The sequence below is a fragment of the Protopterus annectens genome, chromosome 4.part0 (genome assembly GCF_019279795.1).
Source record: "Protopterus annectens isolate FY-2018-M chromosome 4.part0, PAN1.0, whole genome shotgun sequence".
Classification (NCBI taxonomy): domain Eukaryota; kingdom Metazoa; phylum Chordata; order Ceratodontiformes; family Protopteridae; genus Protopterus; species Protopterus annectens.
Genome location: NC_056733.1, coordinates 1,437,044,377 through 1,437,069,674, shown reverse-complemented (window position 1 = coordinate 1,437,069,674; position 25,298 = coordinate 1,437,044,377). Strand labels below are relative to the sequence as shown.

Below are 25,298 nucleotides of genomic sequence, written 5' to 3'. Positions count from 1 at the left end.
CTGGGTCTGTTTTTGAATCTTTCATAAATATGGGGAAAACTAATCAGGTATTTCTAATAAAAATTTTATTTCATTTGTTTATTTATTTATTAACCTGGAAAAAATGCCTCTTTCTAGTGGCAAATGGGACACACATTCTGAGTAAGTGACTTACTTAATGTTACAAATTAGGCAAATGGAGATAGAGGGAATCAAACCTGTGACTACCAAATGAAACCCTGTAGCATTTCATAGTTTTAATTCTCTGCAATAAACTACAAGACATGTAATTCATCCCTTAATTAAAAAACCCTTTGATGACATCTATTTTTTAAATTACTGTTGAATATGGTGCAGGTGATAACTGAATTATTTCAGCAACCAGTACAGAGGTACTGCTAATGTGTGCAGAGATAACTCTTAACTCTCAGAAAAGGATTTAAGAGTCAGATTTGTACATGGTGTATTTTGTGAAAATATACAGAAAAGGTGGCTTTCAAAAGAGCTTATATTTCATCAGATACCAAACACAGCAACATCAATGAAAACAATACACACTGCGACTAAGCATACTGCAAACAGATGGTCTATTAGTTTTCACAGCAGGGCAGACTGCCAAATATGGCTCATATGTGTTGGTTTAAACAAAAATACTACCGAAGCTGTCACAAGTCAGGCAAATTGAGAGAATGTTCAAATGGAAAAATAATAGGAATAAAGTGAATGGCAGATGCATGATGCAGAATGGTAAGCATGCCTTACAACATATGTCACAGGTTCATAGGTGATGTCACAGGTTCATAGGTGATTTCTAGGCTAACAACCTCAGGGGACCTTTGTAAGCTTCGCCCTGCTTCCCAAGGTGAAAAGCAAACCCTGTACCTTGTGTCTGTAAAGTATACATCTTAATCATTATAGCAACCCCAACTCAAAAAACATGCGATCATTTACATGCACCTGAGCTACCACTAGCTCAGGCAGATGAAACCTCAGTTTAACATCTCGTCTGAAAGACAGCACACACAGGAACGCAGCCCAACCCCCTTATGCTGCATTACAGTGTTATTACTGGAAAATAATCCAATTACCTTTTGTGGGAATAGAACCTACAGTTTTCTGCACCAAAGGTGAGTGCACTACCTGCTGCCATCCAATATAGTACAGGCAGGAAATGAAAAAGAACCAAACAAAATTAAAGCTGGCACAGAAAATAAACATCATCTTGATGTATTCATAGTTATACAGCATGAAACAAGCAGATGGGGAAATTCTCCGCATCACTCTTGGATAGGCAGGATAGACGAGGTTGTTTATCTACAACTGGATTATGATAAATGAACTCATACATATCAAAACTGACACTAAAGACTGAAAGAGGTAAGAAGTTGACACCCACTGTGCAAAGTATATTTATGATGTACAAAGACAAACTTAAATATGTATGCATGCAGTATAAAAGGGTGCAGCACTGTGTGACAAGTCAGCAGATAAATGAACTTGTGACAGACCGGCATTGTATGAAGGGACTACTCTGTGACAGACAGCACTAAAATTTCCATAGATGAATGAAGATTATTATTAATAATATATTAAACTTTTTTTCAGTAAAGCCAAGGAAGAATTAAGGACTCCAAGGAAATAACTGAAACAGAATCAATGCAAGGCCAAAAATGCCATGAATCTAGAATAGAATTTTATTTCTTAATGTTCTTCTTTTGGCTTTTCCCGGTTAGGGGTCACCATAGCGGAACTCCGGTCTGCTAATGATTGGCAGTAGATTTTTTTTTTACAGTGTCGAGGTGCCAGCCCGACGCCCAACCTTCAACGAAGGCACGTGCATTCACTCATGTCTTTCGAACGCCACTCGACCGCGGGAAGGACATGCAGACTCCACACAGAAGGTGCTCCAGCCTAGAATCGAACAGAAGAACCTCTTGCTGTGAGGTGACAATGCTACTGCTGCACCACCGCTGCTTAGAATTTTATTTCTTAATACTGAAGCTAAAAAGTGAACTGCAAAGGCTTTAAGATGATGGGGTGTTGTCCAGAGTGCAGTACAGTGAAATTACCACACTTTTAGTACTGAAACTCAAGAGAAGTAAATCACAGGATGTTCATTTAAGTAGAAATTTTAAAGTTGCAGCTAATTTAAGAGTGTACAGTACCCTCTGTCAGGACTGAAAGATTATTTTTATATTCCTGATTGAGGGAGCACAACTTATAACAATTATCATAAAACAGATGTATACACAGATGGAAATGTAAATTTTTTTTATGAGAACCCCATGATAATTAGCATTCACAAGGGGGTTATTCGAAAAGAGCAGACTGTTTTTTAGAGTGACATCTTTGGCTGTTGTTTGGCAATAGCCCAAAGACCAAGTACTCCACAGAATTTCTAACATGCAGTCAAAGAGAAGCACCTAGGTAATTTTCAAAGTCCTAGACAGGCTACTATAGTATGGGTATAAAGAATAAATTAAAAAAAAAAAAAAAATATATATATATATATATATATACACACACACACACACACACACACACACACACACACACATACATACATATATGTGGTCCCTAAAATCGAGCGTTCATAACTTTGAGTATGTTTAACACCAGCAGATGTGAATGAAAGTGATTTGATCGGTTCTGATGCTGTTAAGTCCATGCAAGGTTGTGTACAGTGGGGATCAGGGAATTTGCCTTTTCCCCATTGTAGAACACTCATGGAGTTGGTATATTTAATTAGCTGGGATTGTGGGGTGCAGGGAGGCTTGCCCCCCCCTGCATAAAAACATTTTTTTTTTCCGGGACTGATCATTAGCCATTCAACATTTGTGTACTTTGATGTTTCGAAGTACACCCATACATATACATATGTGTGTAAAAACATAAAAGTGAATTATTTCTGAATAGAAATTTCATATTACAGGCATGTAGTTGGCAAGATTAGACAATACAGAGCAGAGGAAAATACTGACACCATAGATGAATAGATTCACAGACTGTTACTAGGCTAACAACTTGGGGTGCCTTTCTAAGTTTAGCCAAGTTTTCCCAAAAGAATAATGATGCCCTGTATCCAAACAAGCCATTGAGAGCCAGGCATTTATAACCTACCTCTGTCCATAAGAGACATGGGTGCCAGGCCAGATGAACATTTCCTGTTCTCTATCCACTTGTCTAGGTTGTGCTTAAACTGGGTAATAGACAAACTCAGCTTCACATGGATGGGAAGCCTGTTCCATTGGTTGGGGGGAGTCCTGGGGCACATATCTGTCTCTCCAGCATGTTCTGTTTAAGTCACAGACAAAAGTTCAGGTCCCCAGACTTTGTATTTCTGGTATTCTTTGACTTAAGCATATGCAGGAGATTCATAAGTGTGGGGTTTGCAGATGCCTTGCGAGCCAGGCATAGACTCATTACCTCTCAGTAATCTATAAGAGACTGAGTAGAGGGAAAGGGCTTTAAGGTGCTCTGCATAAGGTAGGTTTGTTATGCCTTGTACTCTTTTGGTAAGGAACATTTGAGGTTGCTCTAGTTGCTACATATGCCTGGTCAGGTAAATACCAAAGGGAGCACTGTACTCTATGACTGGTCTGATAAGGGCATAGTACAGTGAGATAATGACTTCTTTGGACCTAGATGCTATACCCTTACTTATAAGTTGCGCAACATAAAAGGATTTCCTCACCACTGAGGCCATGTGGTGGTCGAAGGTAGGGCTACTGTCTACGTGTGTACCCAGATCCCTGACCACTAGGTCAACATGGTAAGTATTATCAAAATGGTAAGTAGCTGGGATGGTTGACTTCCCAATGGGTAGAATCATAGACCTTCTTGAAGAATGCTAGTGTCTGCAGGCGAGTCAATGATAACCCCCAGCTTGCAATCATCTTCAAACTTAGTCAGCCATAAACCTTCAGCATTTGCTTCCATTTCAGAGAAATAAATACCAAAAAGGAGTGGCCCAGTACCAAGCCCTGAGGGACTCCACTAGTGACTAGCCTCTTGGTGGAGGTGGCCTTACCTATTTTGACCTGCTGGGTCCTATCAGTGAGCCAACTGGCTATCCAGTGAGTTTCACCTAAATTAGAGTGCTTGTTTATAATGCCTGAGTGGGGTATTTTATCAAAAGCCTTGGCCAGGTCAAGGTAAGCTGTGCGCACAGTGTAACCTTTTATCTAATGCTTTGGTAACACTCTCAAAAAAGTCCACCAGATTTAATAGACATGACCTTCATTTAACAAAGCTGAACTGTGATGGGTTTAGTGTTTGCATGTTACCTATGTCCTCATTTATCATGTCCATGATGATTCTTTCCATGGCCTTACATATGCCTATACTTACTCCGAAAGTGGCTGGACCTGCTTTGTGCAGGGGAATACTGTAGCCATCTTCCACTCCTTGGGCACAAAACCTGACTGAAGGCTCCAAATGAGAAGTGATTCAAGTGAACCAGAGAGATCATGTTTCATGTTATTTATTAAATGTCCTGAGAAGTTATAAGGGCCCATTGATGTAGTGTTTTTGGCCTTGGAAAGTGCACTGATGACCTGTTCCATAGTAATGGTTGGGGGGTTGTGTTATGTAGTATTTCCTTTGAACTAGTAGGCGGGAGGGGAATTTGAGCAGAACCTGTCAGCCAAAAGGTTGGCAATGACGTCAAGTTCAGTGTGGGTGATGCCATTTAAAATGCATTCTGCACATTGTTATGTATTTTGTTTTAAGTTTTTTTTTGTTCTTTTGGAGTTTTAAGAGGTTTTGGCTAAGGTTAGTTAGAAAAGAATTCCTTTGCAGACATTGCATAACATCCAGCTAATTAGTGGAAAGATCTAAGAAATAGCATTCTTCATTTAACTAGAAATAGAGGCATCTTTATTTAGCTGTAGTGCTTGTTTGACTTGCTGTTTTCTGCCTGACTGTTGCTGATCTCTGTATTTGAGTTTTCCAATCCACCTGCCCTACTGCTGTTGTACTGTTAAACTTGCTGGCTTTTGAGTTGCCCACTCCTATTATAAATCTGATTTTGGACACTCCTCCTAGTCCCATCTCATCAGTTCATTCTACTGAGTACTGATAGATCAGCTCAGAAGGCCCACCCCTTAGTTTCTTAAACTTGAATTATCTTCTGTTTCCTCCCTTCAAATTTACTTAAAAAACTCCACTTTATTCAGCTGATTTTACTGGATCTCTGTTTCTTCCTACTTTATTACTTTATTTAGCTTCTTGCTGCATGATCTTAAAATGTTCAGTTTCATTCAATCTACTGCATTTATTACTGCTTGTTAGTAGCCTGATTAAATTGTAACTGTTATTATAAGCCTCTTAGTTTTGACTTAAGCACATGGGCTTTAAACTAGTTATCTTACATAAGGAAGGTTTGCAGTCTACACTCTTGTGACAGGAGAGGTAGCTTACACCCTTCTAATCTGTGAATTGTTGGTTGAAGGCATATTGTGTCTGTTATTCTTAAAGGATCTTAGTTCTGGTTTAAATGCCTGGGATTCAGGCCAGTTATTTTTGCATTAAGAAGGTTTGTGGTCTACACCAGTGTGGGAGCAGAGGGTAGCCTTCACTCTTCTGAACTGGGAATTTCTGGTGAAGGCTTATTGTGCCTATTATTCTTGCTCTGATTTAAGCACGTGGGCTCCAAACCAGTTATTTTACATTAGGAAGGTTTATGGTTTATACTCTTGTGGCAGGAATGTGTAGCCTGCATCATTCTGAGCTGAGAATTGTTGGGTGAAGGCTTATTGTGTCTGTCATTCTAAGTGTCTTTGTTTTGGTTTAAGCACTTGGGATCCAAACAAGTTATTTTACATTAAGAACATTTCTGGTCTACACTCTTGTGGGAGGAAAGGGTAACCTCCACCCTTCTGAGCTGGGAATTGCTGGTGAAGGTTTATTGTGCCTGTTATTCTAAGTGTCTTTGTTCTGGTTTAAGGACTTGGAACATTAGGAAGGTTTGTGGTCTACACTCTTGTGAGAGGAGAGGGCAGCCTCCACCTTCTGATCTGGGAATTGCTGGTGAAGGCTTATTCTGCCTGTCATTCTAATTGTCTTTGTTCTGATCTGTGGTCTATACTCCTGTGTCATTACTGTCTGACAGTTTTCTCATACCTGAGCATTACTCATCAAGTTGCCTTACTTATATAAGTTTTCCTCACTCCTCCCTAGTAGATCAGTGGCCATGGACTTGCACTTCTAGACTCTCTCCCTTTGTGGCCATTCTAATTGAGATGGGTATTCTGAGACATTGTAGTAATTGCCTCATGTACACCAACAACCCACTTATTTTAAACAAACAGGTAGTGTATGCGAGAGTTATAAATACATTAATACCGGAGGCAAATCTTTCTCATACAACCAAAACCAATGCTATAGAGGTTGTCAGTGACACTTTCACTATGCCTACTGCACATGGTAAAGACCCTACACATAAAACTACTTTTGCTGAGGCATTTACAGGTAATCTTCCTAAAACATTAAAACCTCATGCACAGTACAATCAAAGAAAGGGTCCTCAGACATCAAGTAAACACTCCGTTAAAACACCACCCACAGCTACACATAGTAACACTGTATCCAATGCCTTGACAGTTAACCCCTTAAGGCAAACCAGCACACAGCCAATTTTTCTAGTCAATGCTGATTATGTTGTGAGGCACACCAATGTCCTCCTCACCAGACTGAGTAAGGAGAGAGTCATGGTTCACTGCCTTTCCAGGGCTAGGATTCATCAAGTCACACAGGCACTCAGGTCATTGAACCACATGTACCAGTATGACTTTATCGTAGTCCATGTGGGTGTTAATGACTTGAAGCATACCTCCCTTGATTATATGAAGAGAGACATGATCGAGTTTGCTGATTATGTGTCTCAGGCAGGTATAAGCCTTGCACTGAGCAGCATACTACCTTCTCCAAGGATAATGCCACATGACCAACATTAAAGGACTGATTTTAACAATTGGATTAGCTTCTGGTGTCAATCCAGAGAGGTACAATTTTTGATGACCTAGGAGGACATGGTTGACAGACCACGCTGCTTTGCCAGGGATGTTCTGCACTTGTTCTGTCTAGGTTTTCAGATATTGGCATAGATGTTTTAAACTCCAGTAGTTCCTTTCTAGGCAATACCAAACTGATAAACCTACCAACTTAAAGGAAACTATGAAGTAATATCTGAAGGTGGTACTGCTCAATGCTAGAAGTCTTAACAAAAAACTCCACTCCCTGCAAGCTTTCCTGTCCTTGGAGAGTGTAGACATCTGTGTGGTAATGGACACATGGTTTAACGTCACTGACAATACCCCAGCAATGCAAGGTTATAATACCTTTCACACCTTTAGACCAGCTATTGCACAGCAGGGAACTAAAGACGAAAGAGAAATGACGTTGTGATCTCTGGAGCATGTGGCATGGGGGGATTGGGATTTCATTAGGTGTAGCATTTCAAGTACGGCTGGGTAGGACATGGCTTTGTAAGTCAACAGAGATCACCTCTAAGTAGACAATAAGACACTGAGAACAGCTGATGTTTCTTGAGTCTGTCCATGTAGGACATGTTTAAGGCCTGGGATCCTTTTTGTGAGGTACTTTGTGGCCTCTCCAGCTGTTGTAGGTGTATAGTCAGGTACATGTCAAATGAGGCGTTATATTCGATGATTGGTCTAATGGAGGATGAGTAGAGAGGGATGATGACCTCTTTCTTCCTGGATACGAAATCTTTGGTTATAAGATGTGCCACATAGAAGGACTTTCTGACCACAGTGGCAATGTGGTGGTTGAAGGTGAGGTGGTTGTTGATCTGGGTGCCCAGATCTCTTATGGCCCCTTCAGTGTTCAGTGGGCTCTCATCAATGTGGTAATTCTTGGGAACTGAGTTTTTTCCAAAGGAGATGATAATGCATTTTTTGGTGTTAAGCTTCAGGCCATGGTTCTGACACAAGTCATTGGTCTCAGAGAGACCCTTTTGTAGGATCTCTGCATCATTCGGGGACTTGATAATGACTCCTAGCTTGCAGTCATCAGTAAATTTGGTCAGCCAGGGTCCTTCTGTGTTGGCCTGGACTTCTGAGAAGTAGATGCCAAACAGGAGAGGGCCCGGGACTGAGCCCTGTGGGACTCCACTCGTGACTGGTCGGGAGTCTGACTTGAAATCCGCAACTTTCACTCTGTGGGTCCTGTCTGTGAGTCAATTTGCAACCCATCTAATGATGTAAGGACTGATGTCTAGTTTGGTAAGTTTATCAATGATACCTGAGTGGAGAACGGTATCAAAGGCCTTGGCCAGGTTAAGGTAGGCTGTATGCACTGCCTTACCCTCATCCACAGCCTTGGTGACTGCCTTGAAGAAGTCAACCAGGTTCAGCAGGCAGGATCTCCCCTTGACAAAGCCAAACTGTGTTGGGTCAAGAGTTTGGAGATTGCCTATGATGATACGCTCCATAGCTTTGCATACCAGACACATCAGGCTAATAGGGCGATAGTTCCCTCGGTGTGTAGTTGCTCCCCCTCTATGAAGCGGGATGACTGTAGCAGTGTGCCATTCATTAGGGACATAGCCTCAGGTATGGCTGTGATTGAACAGGGCACAGATGTGGTGCTAGTTCCTTTTGTAGCTCATGTAGGATGCAGCCAGGGATATTATCAGGTCCCATGGATGCTGTATTCTTGACTTTGGACAATGCAGCTTTTACCTATGCCATGGAAATGGTGGGAACCAGGCTTTCTTCTGGTATTATGATAGGGCCCATTGGTGGGGGGGGGGGGGGGGTAAAGTTGGCAAAACCAAAAACTTTAGGAACTATTCCAACACTAACCTTTCTCTACTAACCAACATCAACATCAGCAGCCCCCTTTTATCCCATTTTCTACATGTAGTCAGGGTATTGGGTTAACTGTTGCCATCTCTCTAAATTCAATGTCTCAGTCCTGCCTTCTTTGACACTCATGCCTGGCTGCTGCAGATCTTCTCTTACACAATACATCCAACTCTTTGCTGGGCATCCTTGTTCCCTCTTATCTTCTTCCTGTCTATCCCAAATCTTCTTCACCAGATTGTTTTCTGTTTTTCTACACATGTCCAAACCACCATAATCTGTTCTCTTTGATCTTTGCTGTAATTGGAGCTACTTTGGCTTCTGCTCTAATGCCGTCTTCTCTTTGTCTGTTCCACTGTGTGCATCCTACTAGCATTCCCAGGCACTTCATTTCCATCCCCTACTACCTGGAGCTACTTTGGCTTCTGCTCTAATGCTGTCATCTCTTTGTCTGTTCCACTGTGTGCATCCTACCAGCCTTCTCAGGCACTTCATTTCCATCCCCTCTAGCAACTTGGCTAAATTCCAAGCACCCCCAAACCCAGTAAAAATATAGAACACACTGAGCTAGTTACAAAAAATCTCTGTACAGCTATATACAGCAAGCTGTACCCACTTGTATTAAGAATAAGACAAACTCAAAAGACAAGCCACCTGTTGGAATCACAATATAAATAGGTTATACAACAAAAGAAAAAAACAATCTTGTCCAAGGGTAGGAGAAGCAAAGCCATACATACTAAAAAGCCCCCTGACCAAGCTAAACAGGCAGATAAGAGGGTTAATTAATACTTTAAAGGCCAAATTTGAAGAAAAAAATAGCTTCTCAGGCAAGGACAACCATAGAGTCTTCTACAGCTGTCTGTAACCTCAGAAGAAATACACAACAATGCACAGAACTTGTAAATGGCATCACCCACACCGTGTGCTGCAGATAAATAAGCTTTAAAACATATCAAAGCTGAGGTATCACTGAGAAATGGTGAATGGTTGCCATTAATTTCTGTAGAACCTCTCATAGTACTGCAGCCATGAAATGCACTACTACAGGGTAACAAGCCTCACTGTACTGAAATCTAAGAAAACTAGACTTCTTTACAACAATGTCTTCCCTTCTGCACTATAAATCCATTTACTTCCTGCAAGATTTTAGAGCTACCAGGACTGTACAGACTTACACATGCTGATATAAATACTTTACTGTATATATCTGTCTTGTAATTTTTTTTATTTTTTTATTTTGAGAAATGTAACTGTTAATATAAATGTACTGTGACAGAGCTTTTCTCCTCGGACCTCGACTGCAAATGGACTCTGCACAGTTAGACTTTCCAAGTCAACAAAGATAAATAAATAACTAAATAAAATATAGCTCTGCCATTTTGTTACAGATGCTGCGAGCATTTAGATGGCAGATTTGGATTCCTTATCCATGGTTTTGGAGAATGGATGTTTGTGATGCATTTGTAAAGGAATCAGAGTTATAAATATCTTAACACCGACACAGTCTGTTATATAAATATGGTTACAAGCCTCCAAGTTTAATTGGAAAGAAGTATGCCTGTTGGTATCCGGTTAGTAGGTGAAATGGTCTGAGTAACTGTATAGTTGAGGTGCTACAGGTTGTGCTGTAATGTGGACGGTTTAATATGTTTAATTGTACTAATATGCAGATTTGTAGTATGGGTTGTAATGTGATGATAAACTTGCAAGATGTTATATAATGTAAGGCGTGTGAGAATAAAGAGTAATGCATTTCTAATGGTCAGTAGTAATAAAATGTCAAAGAATTTTAAAGATTTGTTTTTAATTTTAACTAGTTGGTATGGATTTTAGTTTCAATTTCCTGGATTTATAGATACACATACACACACCCATACGTGTATATGCGGATGTGTGTGTCTATAAAGATATATATATATATATATATATATATATATATATATATATATATATATATGTATATATACATATACATATATAGATAGATGCCTCTATTATTTGATTATTTGTGTTCAAAAGATCACAGTGTTGGCATTTGTTTGATTGACACCATTTAATTGACAGAAACAGATGGGTGACATGTGAAGACCCTGTCCCTGGAGATTATGCAATCTCAGAGTTTGTGCAATCTCAGAGTTAGTATATATATTCAGAAGGAGGTGGGGGCAGGGCTTGATCCCTGCAAAAACATGTTGTTGGTTTAGCCCCCTGTGGTGTAATATTCGCAGCATGTGCACAACATGTTGATTTGTGTGTTTTGATGTGTGGATATTGATATCCCAAACTCCGACACTGTGATTATTCGATCACAAATAATACATACTTATAGCTATATCAGAGTGCATTTAATAAGCGTAACTCCCAAATGTCAACATTTGTTTTGTTAACACAGTTTGGTCTACAGGTGTGTAAGATCAACAGTCATCAGGGTTGGGGAATATGCCCCTTCCGCAAGGACTGTGCAGTCCCAGAGTTAGTATATATAATTCACAAGGGGTGTGGAGTGCAGGGGGGGGGGCTTGTAAATGCTTTTAGTGTTGATCTGTTGATCTTTAGATTAACTTTAGATGCATGTGTGTGCACGAACACACACACACACACACACACACACACACACACACACACACACACACACACACACACACACACGCACACACACACTGTGGCAGGGCTAACCACCTGGTGGTGTGAATTTTGTGAATTTACAGAAAATTTGATAGTGGTACACAGTATTTACTGGCCCAAAGTTGTCATCTGCCCTATACCATCCAAGCTGTACCCTAAGGATAGTTTGTATGTATGTACAGACTGTGCAATAATGAAGAAGATTATGTGATGGAGATGGGGAAAACTGTATGTATGTTCAAGAATAGAGGTTTTAGTTCTGAATTACTCCACGAACGTTGGTGTAAACACTTGAGAGTAGGGTGAAATTTAAATATGAGCCAGAAAAGTCATAAGAATAAAGGTATATATTTTGTAACGACGTATAGTAACTTTAGTAAGGTTTTAGTAAGGTTTTGGTGACTTTATTAAATTTTTATTGGGATTATCTTTTGTCCCTTAAAGATTTGAATTTTGGGAGAGTCCCAATAATATCTTATAGAAGGGAAAGGAATTTGAAAGATTTTTTAGTTAAATATAAGTTCATGTTCCCTTGTGATATTGCTCAGAGAAGTCTGATAGAATATGGAACTATGCCTAGTAGAAGGTGTAAAGCCTGCAAATATATTATTAAGAATTTTAGAAAAATGAATGGGTGTTTTTTCCAGGCAAAAGGTTGTTTTGGCTGTGATACTGAGAGCATTATTTATGCCCTCAGTTGCCCCTGCAATTTGTTCTATATAGGGGAGGGCAAAAGAACTTTCAAGGTCAGATTATTGGAACATATAAGGGATATAGGACAAATAAAAGGGAAAGCTCAATAGGGGAACATTTTAATCAGGTTAATGGAGGTGTAAGTGATGGTTTGCAAAGTTCTATATTGGAAAAAATAAATATCTTCATGTATGATGATAATAATATTAAGAATCTGTTATTATTTAAAGAATCTGCATATATTTTAAAATACAATACTCTGTCCCCTAAGGGGTGAAATGTTGAACTCAACTGGAGATTTTTTATTTAATTGTTTAATTAGTTTTAATTGTATAATTAACAGCTGTACTTAGGCAGGTGTGTATTTATGATGTTATTACTCCTTGAAGGCTTGTGTAGCCGAGACGGCAGAGGAATAATGTGTGTTGATTCACTAGCTGGTGGTTCTTTCTTTATACTTGGTTATCTTGTGGTTCGCTATTGCTGTGTGGCGTATATGGCTAGTAATCCTAATGTTGATCTGCCTCGTGTTTTCATGAGCCCAGTGGTGATGGGAGTCAATGGTCTTTGGATAGTTTTATTTTACAAACAAGAGAACGGTGTAATTTTCATGGCAATGTGCAAAATGATAAAGAACTTGCACCTAAAATTTGGGATAAATGGGAGGAAGATTGTAATAAACTGTGCCATAATCCATTTGCTTGTGTTGGCTGCAACTTTTCTTCCTCTCTCTCAGCCCATAATAAAATGTTATGTGGATCCACACAGGCGAGTATTAATTTACAATGGATCTCCGTCATCTGGCAATGAATGTTACTTGTTGTGTTTGAGCCAGAATCAGTAAAGATGTGTGCACTTAGAATCACAGAAGCTAGATATACCATAGACAATCCAAAGTGAAATCTAAAAGGCTAACCATCGATAGGAGATGTTTATGGATAAAGCTTCCAGGAGAGATCATGAACAGCTGCCAACTGGGCTATACAGCAGAAGTCCAAGATGGCAAAGGACCAACACATCAGTCTGAAAATGAAGCTATTTATGTTTAGATATGAGTAGAAAGAGCAAGAGGACAGGGTTAGAAGAAATAATAGGTGTGTAACTGGAGGGAGAGAGAGAGAGAACACTTTAGTGTATTTTGAGACACAACGCTTAGAGGATGAAATCTTGAGTCTGCACTAAATGCAAGGAAGGTTTTTTTTTAAATCAGGAAAAACAATATCTTTTTCATAGTGACTTCTCAAATCGGACATGTAAAAATGTGCCAAGTTCATGAAAGTCATGCATGAATATAGAACAAAGAAGATGAAGTAAAGGATGTTAGGCCCATCTTTTTTCAACTTTTCCTTTTCACAGAGAATGAAAATCTTTACTGATGTGCAAATAGCTCTTAATTATGTACATGAGTCCAAATTAATGATGATGTTATTTGGAAGCTTTGGGAAGTGACTGGTGGTCTTATGTTGCAGGACTATGATGACGGTAGGGAGAACCTGCAATGAAGATAGAAATCTCGCAGTAAATCTACAGGGCAAAACCAATCCCAATTTATCAAGCACAGAAAATGGCAAATCGGGAAAACTTATAAAATGAAGACACTGGTTTTGCTGTTGATTCGTTGACTTATTTACAGACTGTGGCTTGAAAGCATGCATGTGTTGGTTAAACTGTAAAGTATATGTACGGTCAGTGTTGGATGAGATAAGCTGGGGAAAGAAACCACTGAAACAAGTTGCATATTTTGATGAAGGATGAAAGCATTACTTACAACAAATTGTGTCCAAATTAAGGTGATGGCACATCACTCACTCTTATTTTCTTACTGATGTCTAACCTGCAAGGTTATTGTGCAAATGGACTACACATGTGAACATTTTAGCCACTAAAAACATAAAATGAAAAGTTTTTTTAAAATATCAAGTTGAATAGATAGAAATTCAAAGTGTGGTTGTGAGTATCCCTCTCTCGCTGTCTCCTTACTCCCTCCCACATTTATAACAGACTAGATGCCCCATTACTTTGAGTTCCAGCTGTACTTTCAAGAATGCTCATAAATTACTGAATGTGAAACATGCATTAATGTAGGAAATCATATTACCTGTACAGGTGAGCGGCAGTTAGGGCATACTTTGGCGTTTTCTTTAACCCATTTCTCATTCTGATATCGTTGTGCTAGTTTTTTTCTGGAAACCATTCTGTATATTTCTTCATCATAATCTCCTTCAGAATCATCGGTGCTTTCACAGTTTTCATTTACTGGACTACCTAATTCTTCTGTAAAAAACAGTATCAGTATTAGGAATTGTCCATAATTTATATTCCACAATATAAATATGAATTGTGTTTTGTGTACACATTCATGTCTGCAACAGAACGTGATGCCAAAAAAGCAATTACTAGCAAATGGAAATCAAAATCTAAGCCAACCATCCTACAAGTAGTGAACATATTAACAAAAATAAAAGAACTGGAAGTGGGATCTTTACAAATGAGGAGGAGCAAATTACATAGAAAAAATGGGAATCGTGGGAACAATACATGCAAAATAATGTTTTGGAGGAGAAATGAGGTTTAAGAGAAGGCAGGGATTGAATTAGCTATGTACTGACTGAATGACATTAACTGTACAGAAGATCACATTTGATGTATAATTTTTGCAACTGAAAATATCAGGTTGTTTTCATTTATATAAATGTAAGATTGCCTATGTCATAAGTGATAATTCAAAGTATGTTTCTTGTTTAAAAAAAAAAACAGAACCAGATGTACATTTGTGGAATAACAAGGCATGTACTCACTCTGACAGTGTAAAATCACTGCCTGCACAATCATTGTGAGGACAGTCTGTTTTAATTAAAAGAAGTGGATGTTTTATTATTAACAGAATGTGGTCTGTAAAAATACAGATGTAGTTTGCTATGATGAGATAAACCTGCTTTTGCAAATAAGAGAGTATAATAGTGTGGAGTGAAGCTACAAGCAGCCTAATAAAAAAGTACCAGTAGTAAGTCAAGCAAACATCTGAAGGATACATAGAGTTTAACAGCAAGTTATGTAATATTCAAAACTGATTTTAAAAAATATTGGCAACAAATAATTACACAAGTATTTGTTAACACAAACTACAGTCATAATGACTCTCAAAAATTGAATAATAAGAATGCAACTAGCAAAAGTGATCCAAACCACTTTCAGAGGATACGAGAGCCTCTGTTAGCAGCCCAGCATTGTCTGTACACAAGTACACTGTAGATCTTGAAGTGCTTCAACTGACAGAAGTCCAAGTACAGCAAGCTAGTTGCCCAAGCATATCTGTATGGCCACACTTCAACGAAGTACCAACTTACTGATTTGATGATAACTATGCAAATGAAAGCAATTCTAATATGGGCATTAAAAGAATACAAGTGTAAACAGTGCTTTCTGTAACTCCATGTGGGGGATCTTTACCCCCCCCATCCCACCCCAATGGCATACAACAATTCCAAGATTGGACAGTCAGGGAAAACAGAGTTGCAAAGTATTTCCTCCTCTCCAAGGTTCTGCAATCTTGGAACTGTCATATATAAATTTGAGTGTACGTTGGGGACTGTGGGGAGCTTACCTCCAGCAAAACCACTGTCTGACAAATGAAATAACTGCATATCACAGAAGCAGGCTGTTCCTTCAGTTGTATACAAGCTGCTGTTTGAACACTCGGGACTTCAGTCAAATATGTACAGGCAAATACGCTTCATGTTAACTAGACTTTAGTTATTTAAAGTGCATTCATAGATTCTGCTTAATCCATAGATTCTGCATGATACCATTCTAGATGTGACAAAATATTACATGCATGGATCTCACCATACCCAATAGAACCAAGACGCTCTCCTCCCAAAAAGGGAAGCCAATCTGGTGGTCCCCTGCCATAAACAAACTCTACAACAGAAGGAGGAAACTGATGCGGAATAAGGTGAAGTCCCAACACCGGGAAAACACCCTTATCAGCCTCAACAAAAAGTTGAGATCCCTCATCACATCTTCTAAAGCTAGCTATGAAAACAGAATTGCAGCAGATAGTAAAGACAACCACAAGGCATTCTATAGTTATGTAAAGAATCTCCATGACAATACCCAGATTTGCTCTGAGCTACTGCACAATGGTACCTCATATACCGAGCCAACAGATATTGCCAATAGACTGGCTGACAGATTCAATATCAATTTTACCCCCCTCCCCCCAAAGGACCAGTCACAATACCAGTAGATTGCCAGGCACCCAGTATTACTGCTGCACAGGTTAAAACAGCACTGTGAAGGCCAAGAATACAGCTTTCATAGGACCTGATAATATACCTGCCTGTGTTCTATATGAACTACAGAGTGAACTGGCATCTCATCTGTGTACCCTGTTCAATCACACCCTCACCTCAGGCTTTGTCCCTACCAAATGGTGCACTGCTACAGTCATCCCTCTCCACAAAGGAGGAGCGACTACAGACCCTGGGAACTATTTCCCCATTAGCCTGATGAGTCTGATATGCAAAGCTATGGAATGCATCATCATGGACCTAATAAACAAGGATATAGGGAATCTCCAAACTATGGATCCCACACAGTTTGGTTTTGTGAAGGGTACATCATGCCTGCTTAACTTGGTCAACTTCTTTGCGTCAGTCACCAGAGCTGTGGATGAAAGCAAGGTGGTTCATACAGCCTACCTAGGCGTTTGATACCATTCCCCATTCAGGAATCATAGAATAACTCACTAAGCTAGGCATCAACCCCTATATCACTAGGTGGGTTGCAAACTGGCTCACAGATAGAACCCACAGTGTGAAAGTAGTGGACTCCAAGTCAGACTGCTGACCAGTCATGAGTGGAGCCCCACAGGGTTCGGTCCTGGGTCCTCTCCTGTTTGGAATCTACTTCTCTGAAGTCCAGGCCAACACAAAGTGTCTCTGATTTCCAAAGTATGGCTGCCGATTGCAAGTTTGGAGCTATTATTAACTTCCCATGTGATGTTGACATCCTACATAAAGGCCTCAATGAGACCAATGACTGGTGTCAGAACCATGGCCTTAAGCTCAATGCCAAAAAAATGTGTCGTTATCCCCTTTGGGAAAAACCTGGCTCCCACGAATTACCACATCAATGGTAATCCACTGAACACAAAAGGTGTTATACGAGATCTGGGAACACAGGTTGACAGCAGCCTCTCTTTTGACCACCACATTGCCACGGTGGTCAGAAAGTCCTTGAATGTGGCACATCTCATTACTAAGGGCTTTGCATCCAGGAAAAAAGCAGTCATTGTCTCCCTCTTCTCTTCCCTCATTAGGCCAGTCATCAAGTACAATGTCCCATTTGGCATGTACCTCACTAAACACCTGCAACAACTAGACAGGCCATAAAAGTACCTCACAAAGAGGATCCTGGGCCTTAAACACTTCTCCTATACGGACAGACTCCAAAAACTCCAACTATTCTCTGTCTCATATCGCCTACTTAGAGGCGATCTCTGCTTGACATACTAAGTCATGTCTGATCTAGCTCTGTTAGAAATGCTACATCTAAAGATATCCCAATCCCTCAGCACCACACGCTCCAGTGACCTCATCCTCATTACTACAATCAACAGAACATGCTGGAGGGACAGGTTCATAACCCAGACACTGCCCTTGCTATGGAATAGACTTCCCATACATGTCAAACAGAGCACCTCACTGGCCCTCTTCAAGAGAAACCTTGATGAGTGGATGGGAAGCAGAAAATTCACCCTGGGGATCACTCCAGTGGCTCTATTCGACAGAGGCACTGGGAACTAAGGCTGGGTGGCACGATGTCAGGGTAATCCTATGGGCTAGGTTTGTAAAGGCTCCAGGGCCATTAGCCTTCAGCACTTCAGGTATACAATACATACCTTCTTAATATTTGATGGGAGGCACTTTAAAGAAGCCATGTAAACATTAGTGTCAAAATAAATGTATCAAAAGCTTGGTAAAAAAAACAGGCCAAAATAAGTAGAACTGTTATCTGATGAAAACAGATTGAGTTTTTATCTCTAAATCTTAAGGAACTTAATTCAAGAACACAGTTTTATACAGTTGTCTCTTTTCACACCCCTTTATTGTCTAATCTGACCAACTGAGCAGTGAGGTCTTTTCTAGACTGAACTTTGTCTTTGGCTGACAGCATGGGATGGACAGCCCAATTATGAGGCAACATTTATACTGCAGAAAACTGCTGAGAAAAAGGCAATTTGGTGTCATGCAAACACATGAATTAGAAACCACTCCTCTCAGCTGATGTTCCGTGCTCACATGAACATGGCAGAAATTAGGAATGGTGCCTGATGTGGAATTTTAGGATGCATGGAAAGTTGAACAGGAGGACTGCACTGTCACCCGGCAGTAATACAGAAGCGATAAGATACTTGGACGGTGTAAAGTGTATGACAGTAGGGCATATCACTGTACCCTGTACACTTATGAAGTTCACAAAGTGTCTGTGAAAAGGTCTGAGGAATTAGTAGAGGAGACAAAGTACAGTTGTACAAGAACTTACCATAATAGCAGATGTCCTACTGATCACTGCTACAGTATTCCAAACTGCTAGGTTATCTCACCAGATAACCTGGACGTTCAGCTGGAGTACCAAAGCCAAAGCCTTCTATAGAGCCGTACATCTGATGTATGACCTAAGCCAGTGAGGATAAGGGTACATAACCGGACGTATAATAGTAAAACATTAGACCAGACCAGAACACCTGTAGACACTTGAGGAAACTACAGAAATAATACAGCTAAGAAGGATGAAGGCAAAAAGTGGTTCCCCTTCAGTCCCTGAAAGCTGAAGCGATGTGAAGGGTAGCTGGGTGAGACACAAGAGAGCTGTCTGATGAAGGCAGCTCTGGATTTGGAAAAAAACATTCACTCTGTAATGTTTGGTAAAAGTATGCACCAAGGACCAAGTAACTGCTTCTCCTCAAGACTACCTCTTGTAAAAAGCTCTAGTAGAATGTACCTTCACTAGTGAAAATCAAGACTTGGTGAGTTTAACAAAGTGATATTGGATTTAGAAATCCAGTTAGCAATAGTTTGCTCGGAAACAGGGCTACTAAGCGTGGCTTGTTGGAAGGAAACAAATAGTCTTTTGGACAGATTTTGTCATGTGTAAGTAGAATCTGAGATTCTCTCTCTCTCTCTATACTCTATTTTGTGGGTTAGGAAAGAAGGTGGGGAGATTGATGGCCTGGTTGAGGGACAGCTCATTTACCACTTTAGTCATAAAGGAGGGAGTGACCCTCAAAGACACTGTCCTTATAGAAGACAAGGAAGGTTAGGGATGCCATTAGGGCCTGTAGCTGCAAGACCCATTTAGCTGAGGTAAAGGCAACTAAATGTATGTTTTTCCAAGTAAAGAATCTGAGAGATACAGAAGTTGCTGTCTCAAAATGTAGAAGACTAAGTTTTTCCACAATAAAATTAAGGTCCCAGGGAGGCGGAATAGCTTTCCTAGGAGTTTTTAGGTGGAATATACTCTTCAGAAGCTGTTTTATTCCTAGTCTAGACATAAGGGTGAGGAATTTTGAGAGGTAAGCAAGCAGAAATGCTTGACAGGTATGCCTTGATTGATGAGTAAGACAAGCTGGCAGCACCTGTTTGTATGGGATCCTGTTCATAACCATGACACCAAATAGAAAATCTTTTCCATTTAGCTATGTAAGATTTCCAGGTAGTAAGTTTCCTTGCATTTTTGAGATCCCTAAGCACTTTCTCAGAAAATTTGGCGGCTGAAGGGATCAGAATCCTACTGTCCATAATATAAGGCTGAGAAATGGCAGGTTGGAGTGAAGCAGAGAGCCCTTCTGTTGTGTCAGCAAGTCCAATCTGTGGGGTAGCTTGTTGTAATGACCTCTGGCTAGGTGGTAGAGAAGGGGGTGCAAGTGCTGTCTTGGCCAAAAGGTAGTCACCAGTAGCATCTTTGGTTTGCCTGTCTGGGTCTTTAGTAAGATCCCTGGGAGAAGTGGTGGTTGAGGGTAGGCATATAGGAACCTCCCATTCCAATAAAAGGACATGATGTCCATTTTCCATGCTTATGGACAAGGAGTCCTGGAGCAGTAAAGAGGAGGTTTGTTGTGGATGGAGGCAAGTCATTTTATCTGTGGTATACCTTATTTGTGGACTGTGTCTAGGAAGACCTCCCTGTTCCACATATATCTGGAGTTTTCCCTTTATCTGCTTAGAAACTCTGTCAAGACATCTTCCTGGGAAGGGATGTAAACAGCTTGAAGGGACAGGTTTGTTTTTGTGGCCTGATCTCAGTCAGTAAGAGCTAGCATGCAAAGCTGGTAAGATCTGGCCCCCCCTGCTTGTTTATGTACCACAAGACTGTGATGTTGTCAGTGAAAATCCTGAGAGGTCCTAGGTCCAGCAGTGTGAAAAGGTCTGCAGGGACTGTATTAGTGCCTGCAACACCTTCAGGTTGATGTGCTCTGACTTCAGATTCAGTGGTCACTGCCCCTGAACTCTCAGGGAGCCTGTCCATGCCCCTGTGCAACATCTGAAGCACCTGTGTACAATTCATGCTGTAGTGTCTGTAGTTTAAAGTGGAAGCCTGTGTTGAGGTTTAACTATGATATCCACCACTGAACTTCTTTCTTCAAGCAGTGGAGATGAGGAATCTGCATGTCCACAGGATGTGAGTGCTGAGACCAAATAGATTTAAAGTACTATTGGATCTTTCTCATATGAAGCTAAGGAAAGTGGGACATGGGTATGGTTGCAGCAATGAAATCTAGTGTCCTGAGGATTTCTCTTGTAGTACAAGTCTGAAGAAGTAGAAGAGATTGGAAGTAACTAGAGATATGTTGTACCTTGTCCAAGGGCAGGAAAGCCTACATGAGTTTGATATCCAGTCTGCAGCCCAAGAAGACTAGGTCTTGGAGTGGTTCCAGAATGGATTTCATGAAGATGATCATGAACCCCAGACTTTGGAGCAGGGATATGGTAAAGCTGATATGGAGCAAAAGGTTTTCTGGACAGGATGCCTGTATTAACAGGTATTCCAAGCAAGGCAACATTTGAATTTCCTGAGTGCTGCAGAGAGTTATGACTGAAGCTAGACACTTTGTGAAAACCCTGGCGGCTGTAGAAAGTCCAAAGGGCAAAGCAGAGAACTAAAAAGTATGATGAGTAAGCTGAAAACCTCAGAAATCTCATGAAGGCATGGTGAATTGGAATGTAGAGGTAGGCATCGTTGAGAGCCATGGACACCAGAAAAGCTAGTGGAAGAATAAAGGGCAGAAGAGTTTGGTAGGACAGCATCTTGAAAGATGGGACCTTGAGAAAGAAGTTGAATGGATAGATCCAATATAGGTCTCCATTCTCCTTATTTTCTTGTAACCAGGAAACGTCTTGAATACAATTTATTTTTTATTTTATTTTACATTTGTTGACCGGGCTAGTCTAACTGGATATATGTCCATTTTCAGTAGAGGCCTGGGGAGATAAGCTCCAAGGAAACAAACAAAATCACATATACAAAAATGAATGTATACAATGAACATTGCAGGTGCAGTACAGAGAATAATCAAAGAGGTCATTCGTTCATAGCATAGTGCCAAATATACAGATACAATTAGTACAATACAAAATGTAGTTGCAATACATCATAAAGAAAAAGATGGCAGCTGAATTATACAATATATTAGTATACAAGTAATCATAAAGAAAAAGTAGGAGCTGAAATTATACAATATATTAGTAAAAGTAGTCTCCTTAATGAAATTCTGAATATGTAAGTAATAGTATAGAAGGACAAGGTAAGTTGTTATTAAGAAAAGGAACTTGATTACTGAGAAGAGGGAGGTAGGTTGATCCAAGTAAGAAGCGCTAGTTGATCAGTCAGGTTTAGTACAGGGGCACAACCAGTGTGTTCTGAGGAAAAGTTTCAATTTAGTTTTAAAGAGTGATACAGAGGGAAGAGAGGAAAGTTTGTTAGGAAGAAGGCTCCAGGATTTTCCAACAGTATTAGAGAAAAGAGAGTCCCCAGTCCTGTTGTTTGATTTACAAATATTTACAAGAAGTTTATGTGATGATTGTAAGGTCTTTAGGTTGTTATAGGGATAATGAGGGTAGATAGTATAGGGGTAGTGGTAGGTTGGTAAAGGGTTTTATGGACAATGGTAAGTTGGTGGAATTTAAGTTGATTTTGTAATTCAAGCCATCCTAGCTGATTTAGATTAAAACAGTGGTGGGTTCTGAAAGGGTTACCTGTAGCAAATCTGGCTATGTTATTGTAGGAGTTTTCCATTTTATTAAGGTTGTTTTTAGAGAGATTAGTATATATGGGTGAGGCATAGAGGAGAGTAGAAATTAGATGGGTGTGAGCAATAGTTATTCTAGCTGCAGGAGAGAGGAAGGGTTTGATCCTGTAGAGAGAGTCTTGTTTTCTATTAGCAGATTTTAGAGTATTGTTAATATGGGTGTCGAAGTTAAGGTTGTTATCTATGGTGATACCTAGTAGTTTGGTAGTTGGATCTGGGGATATGAGAGTACCATTACTGGATGTTAATGTGAAGTCTATTGGGGGGGACTTACAAGTAGGAGTAAAAAAGAGGAGTTTCGTTTTTTGGGGGTTCAGAAGGAGACAGCACTGTGTAAACCATTGTTCAACTGTGTTAAACACATTTTGGTTAAGGGAGTGAAGTTCAGCTATAGATGTGGCTGAGCATATACGTGTGGAATCATCTGCATATTGCATGCATGTAGCTTGGGGGATTGCTAGGTGAAGGTCGGTGATAAATATAGAAAACAGGAGAGGTCCTAATATGGACCCTTGAGGAACACCAGTGTCAATGGGCAGATGGGTAGATACGATGTTATGCCAAAGTACAGCCTGTTGTCTGTTATCTAAGTAGGACTGGAACCATTTTATAACTAGTGCATCTAGTTTCAGGGATTTGAGGATATTTATAAGTATCTGTTGATTTACCATAGCGAATGTCTTAGACAGATCTATAAATAGTGCAGAGGAAAACATACTGAGGTTACATTTTTTGTTAATACAGTCAGTAAAGGAAAGGAGGGCAGTAGTAGTGCTGTGGGAAGGTCTGAAACCATGCTGAGAGTTTGAAAGTAAGTTATTTTGGATTAGGTGGTCTAGCAATTGTCTGTGGATGCATTTTTCCATGATCTTTGCTAATGGAGAAAGTAGGGCTATGGGACGGTAATTGGAGAGTTCAGTAGAGTTCCCACCCTTGTGAAGGGGGATAATATGGGATACTTTCCAGATTTTAGGGCTGTGTCCTTCACTGATGGTTCTATTGATGAGAATGGAAATGGGATAGGCAACAGATATGGCTGCCTTTTGTAGATATTCAGAGGGTAGTTGGTCTGCTGAAGGAGTGCATGGTTTCAGTTTTTGGATAAGGGTAAGAATATATGTTGTTGGGACTGGTTGGAAGAGAAATGGAGGGATGGGTTAGAGGTAGAGTTGGATATAGTTAAGTTCTGAGTAGATAACTGACTGGCAAGAGTTTGAATGGCCTCAGTGAAAAAGGTATTAAAGGCATTAGCAGTCTGCTTGGGATTCTCCAAGTCTGTGCCTTGTGGGTTTGGTGTGATGGATTGACATGGGTGTAATAATTGATTAATACTCACCCAGAACTTTTGTGGTTTAGTATGATTAGTCTGCTGGAATTGTAGGTAGTAGTTTCTTTTGTCAGACAGTATAGCTTTTTTAGTTTAATTTCTCAGCTGTCTGAAGTTTTGTTGGTCTACTGGGTTTTTAGTTAAACGAGATTTATTCCAGTATTTATTTCTGAGATGGATTTTTTGCCTGGTTTCTTTTGAAAGCCATGGGGCAAGATTTAGTTCTCATTCTAATAGAGCGGGTTGGTGCATGGTGGTCTAGTATGGCTAGGAAGTTAGAATTAAAGTAATTAACAGCTTCCTCCAGTGTGAGGTATTTTAAGGGAGACCAGTTACATGCTCTTAGTTCTCTCTGGAAGAGATCAGGGTTGAAGTTTTTCTTGGTTCTACTTGTCCTAGATATGGTTGGATTAGGTAGATTGGATTTAAGCCTGATGATGTAGGTTAGTGAGTGGTCACTTACATCATCAGGGAGGGTTCCAGCTTCATATGTCTGGGGATGATTATTTATGAGAATCCAATCTAAGGTACTTTCTTTCTTATTAGGCTTGTTTATCCTGGTAGGGGAGGTAATGGTTTGAGAAAAACCAAAAAGGTTAATATGGCTGGTAGGGTGGCTACTGCTACAACACTTCCAATCAATGTTAAAATCACCTAGGATTATGGTTTCTTGGGGTAAATTTTGGGATAACCAACAAGGGATATTTTCTATGATGGCAATGTTATTACCAGGAGGAAGATAGATACAGATAATATAGATGGATTTGAATGTGTTAAGTTGAAGCTTGGTAATAAGAATTTCAGTGTTGGAGTCTTGAGGTGGTTTATAGTCGTAGGTAGTAATCTGTAATCCAGATTTAAATAGGATAGCACCACCACCCATTTTGGTTGCACGGTTAAGTCGCAAAATATTATAACCGGGTGGAATAACTTCATTGTCTTTAGTTACAGGTTTTAACCAAGTTTCTGTTAAACAAAGAATGTCAAAGGAGTAGACTTCCAAGAGAGCATGGAGTTGTGCAACTTTGTTATTAATGCTACGTATGTTGAGGTGAGCTAATAAGATTGAGTTAGGTGGTTTGGTAAGGGAATGGATAGTAGAGGGGTTGGAGTTGAGGAGTTGAGTGGTAGTAGCAGTTGTTGGGCCTGGGTTTGGTGAATGTCTCCATCTTTTAAAGAGAAGAGTAGTGTTTGAAGTCTAGGATTTGGGAATTTACTATATAGAGGTAAAGATTTTCTGGGATTGGGGGAGTCATATCTAATGTGGGCTATCCTATGGTATTTTGCTAGTAGATAGCTGGGTGTAGATGTTATGTTAACATGGTTAGTGAAAATAGGTAGAGAAGGAGAGGTAGATAGCTTATTGAGGTAGAGAAGGTGTGGATATAATGGGTGTTCATAGGAGGTTAGCAGGTAAGCTAAAGTTAGAGGTGGTAGAAGTGTAAGTATGAATAACCTCTGTAAGAGGGCTGGGGTGGGTAGCTTATACATCTGGAAGGGAAAGTTGTTAGGTTGCTGTTATAGGCTCAGA

The 25,298-nt window shown here is 40.0% G+C and overlaps 1 protein-coding gene across 3 annotated transcripts in view; it reads right to left on the bottom strand.

Annotated features, from left to right (window-relative positions):
• Positions 1 to 25,298, bottom strand: part of LOC122799897 (E3 ubiquitin-protein ligase RNF14-like) — a 1,216,993-nt gene that overhangs the window by 763,906 nt on the left and 427,789 nt on the right. For all 3 annotated transcript variants that reach the window (XM_044069279.1, XM_044069281.1, XM_044069280.1), the window contains one exon: positions 14,227 to 14,402. In XM_044069279.1, coding sequence (XP_043925214.1) covers positions 14,227 to 14,402 — 176 coding nt within the window. The remainder of the gene's footprint in view (positions 1 to 14,226; positions 14,403 to 25,298) is intronic.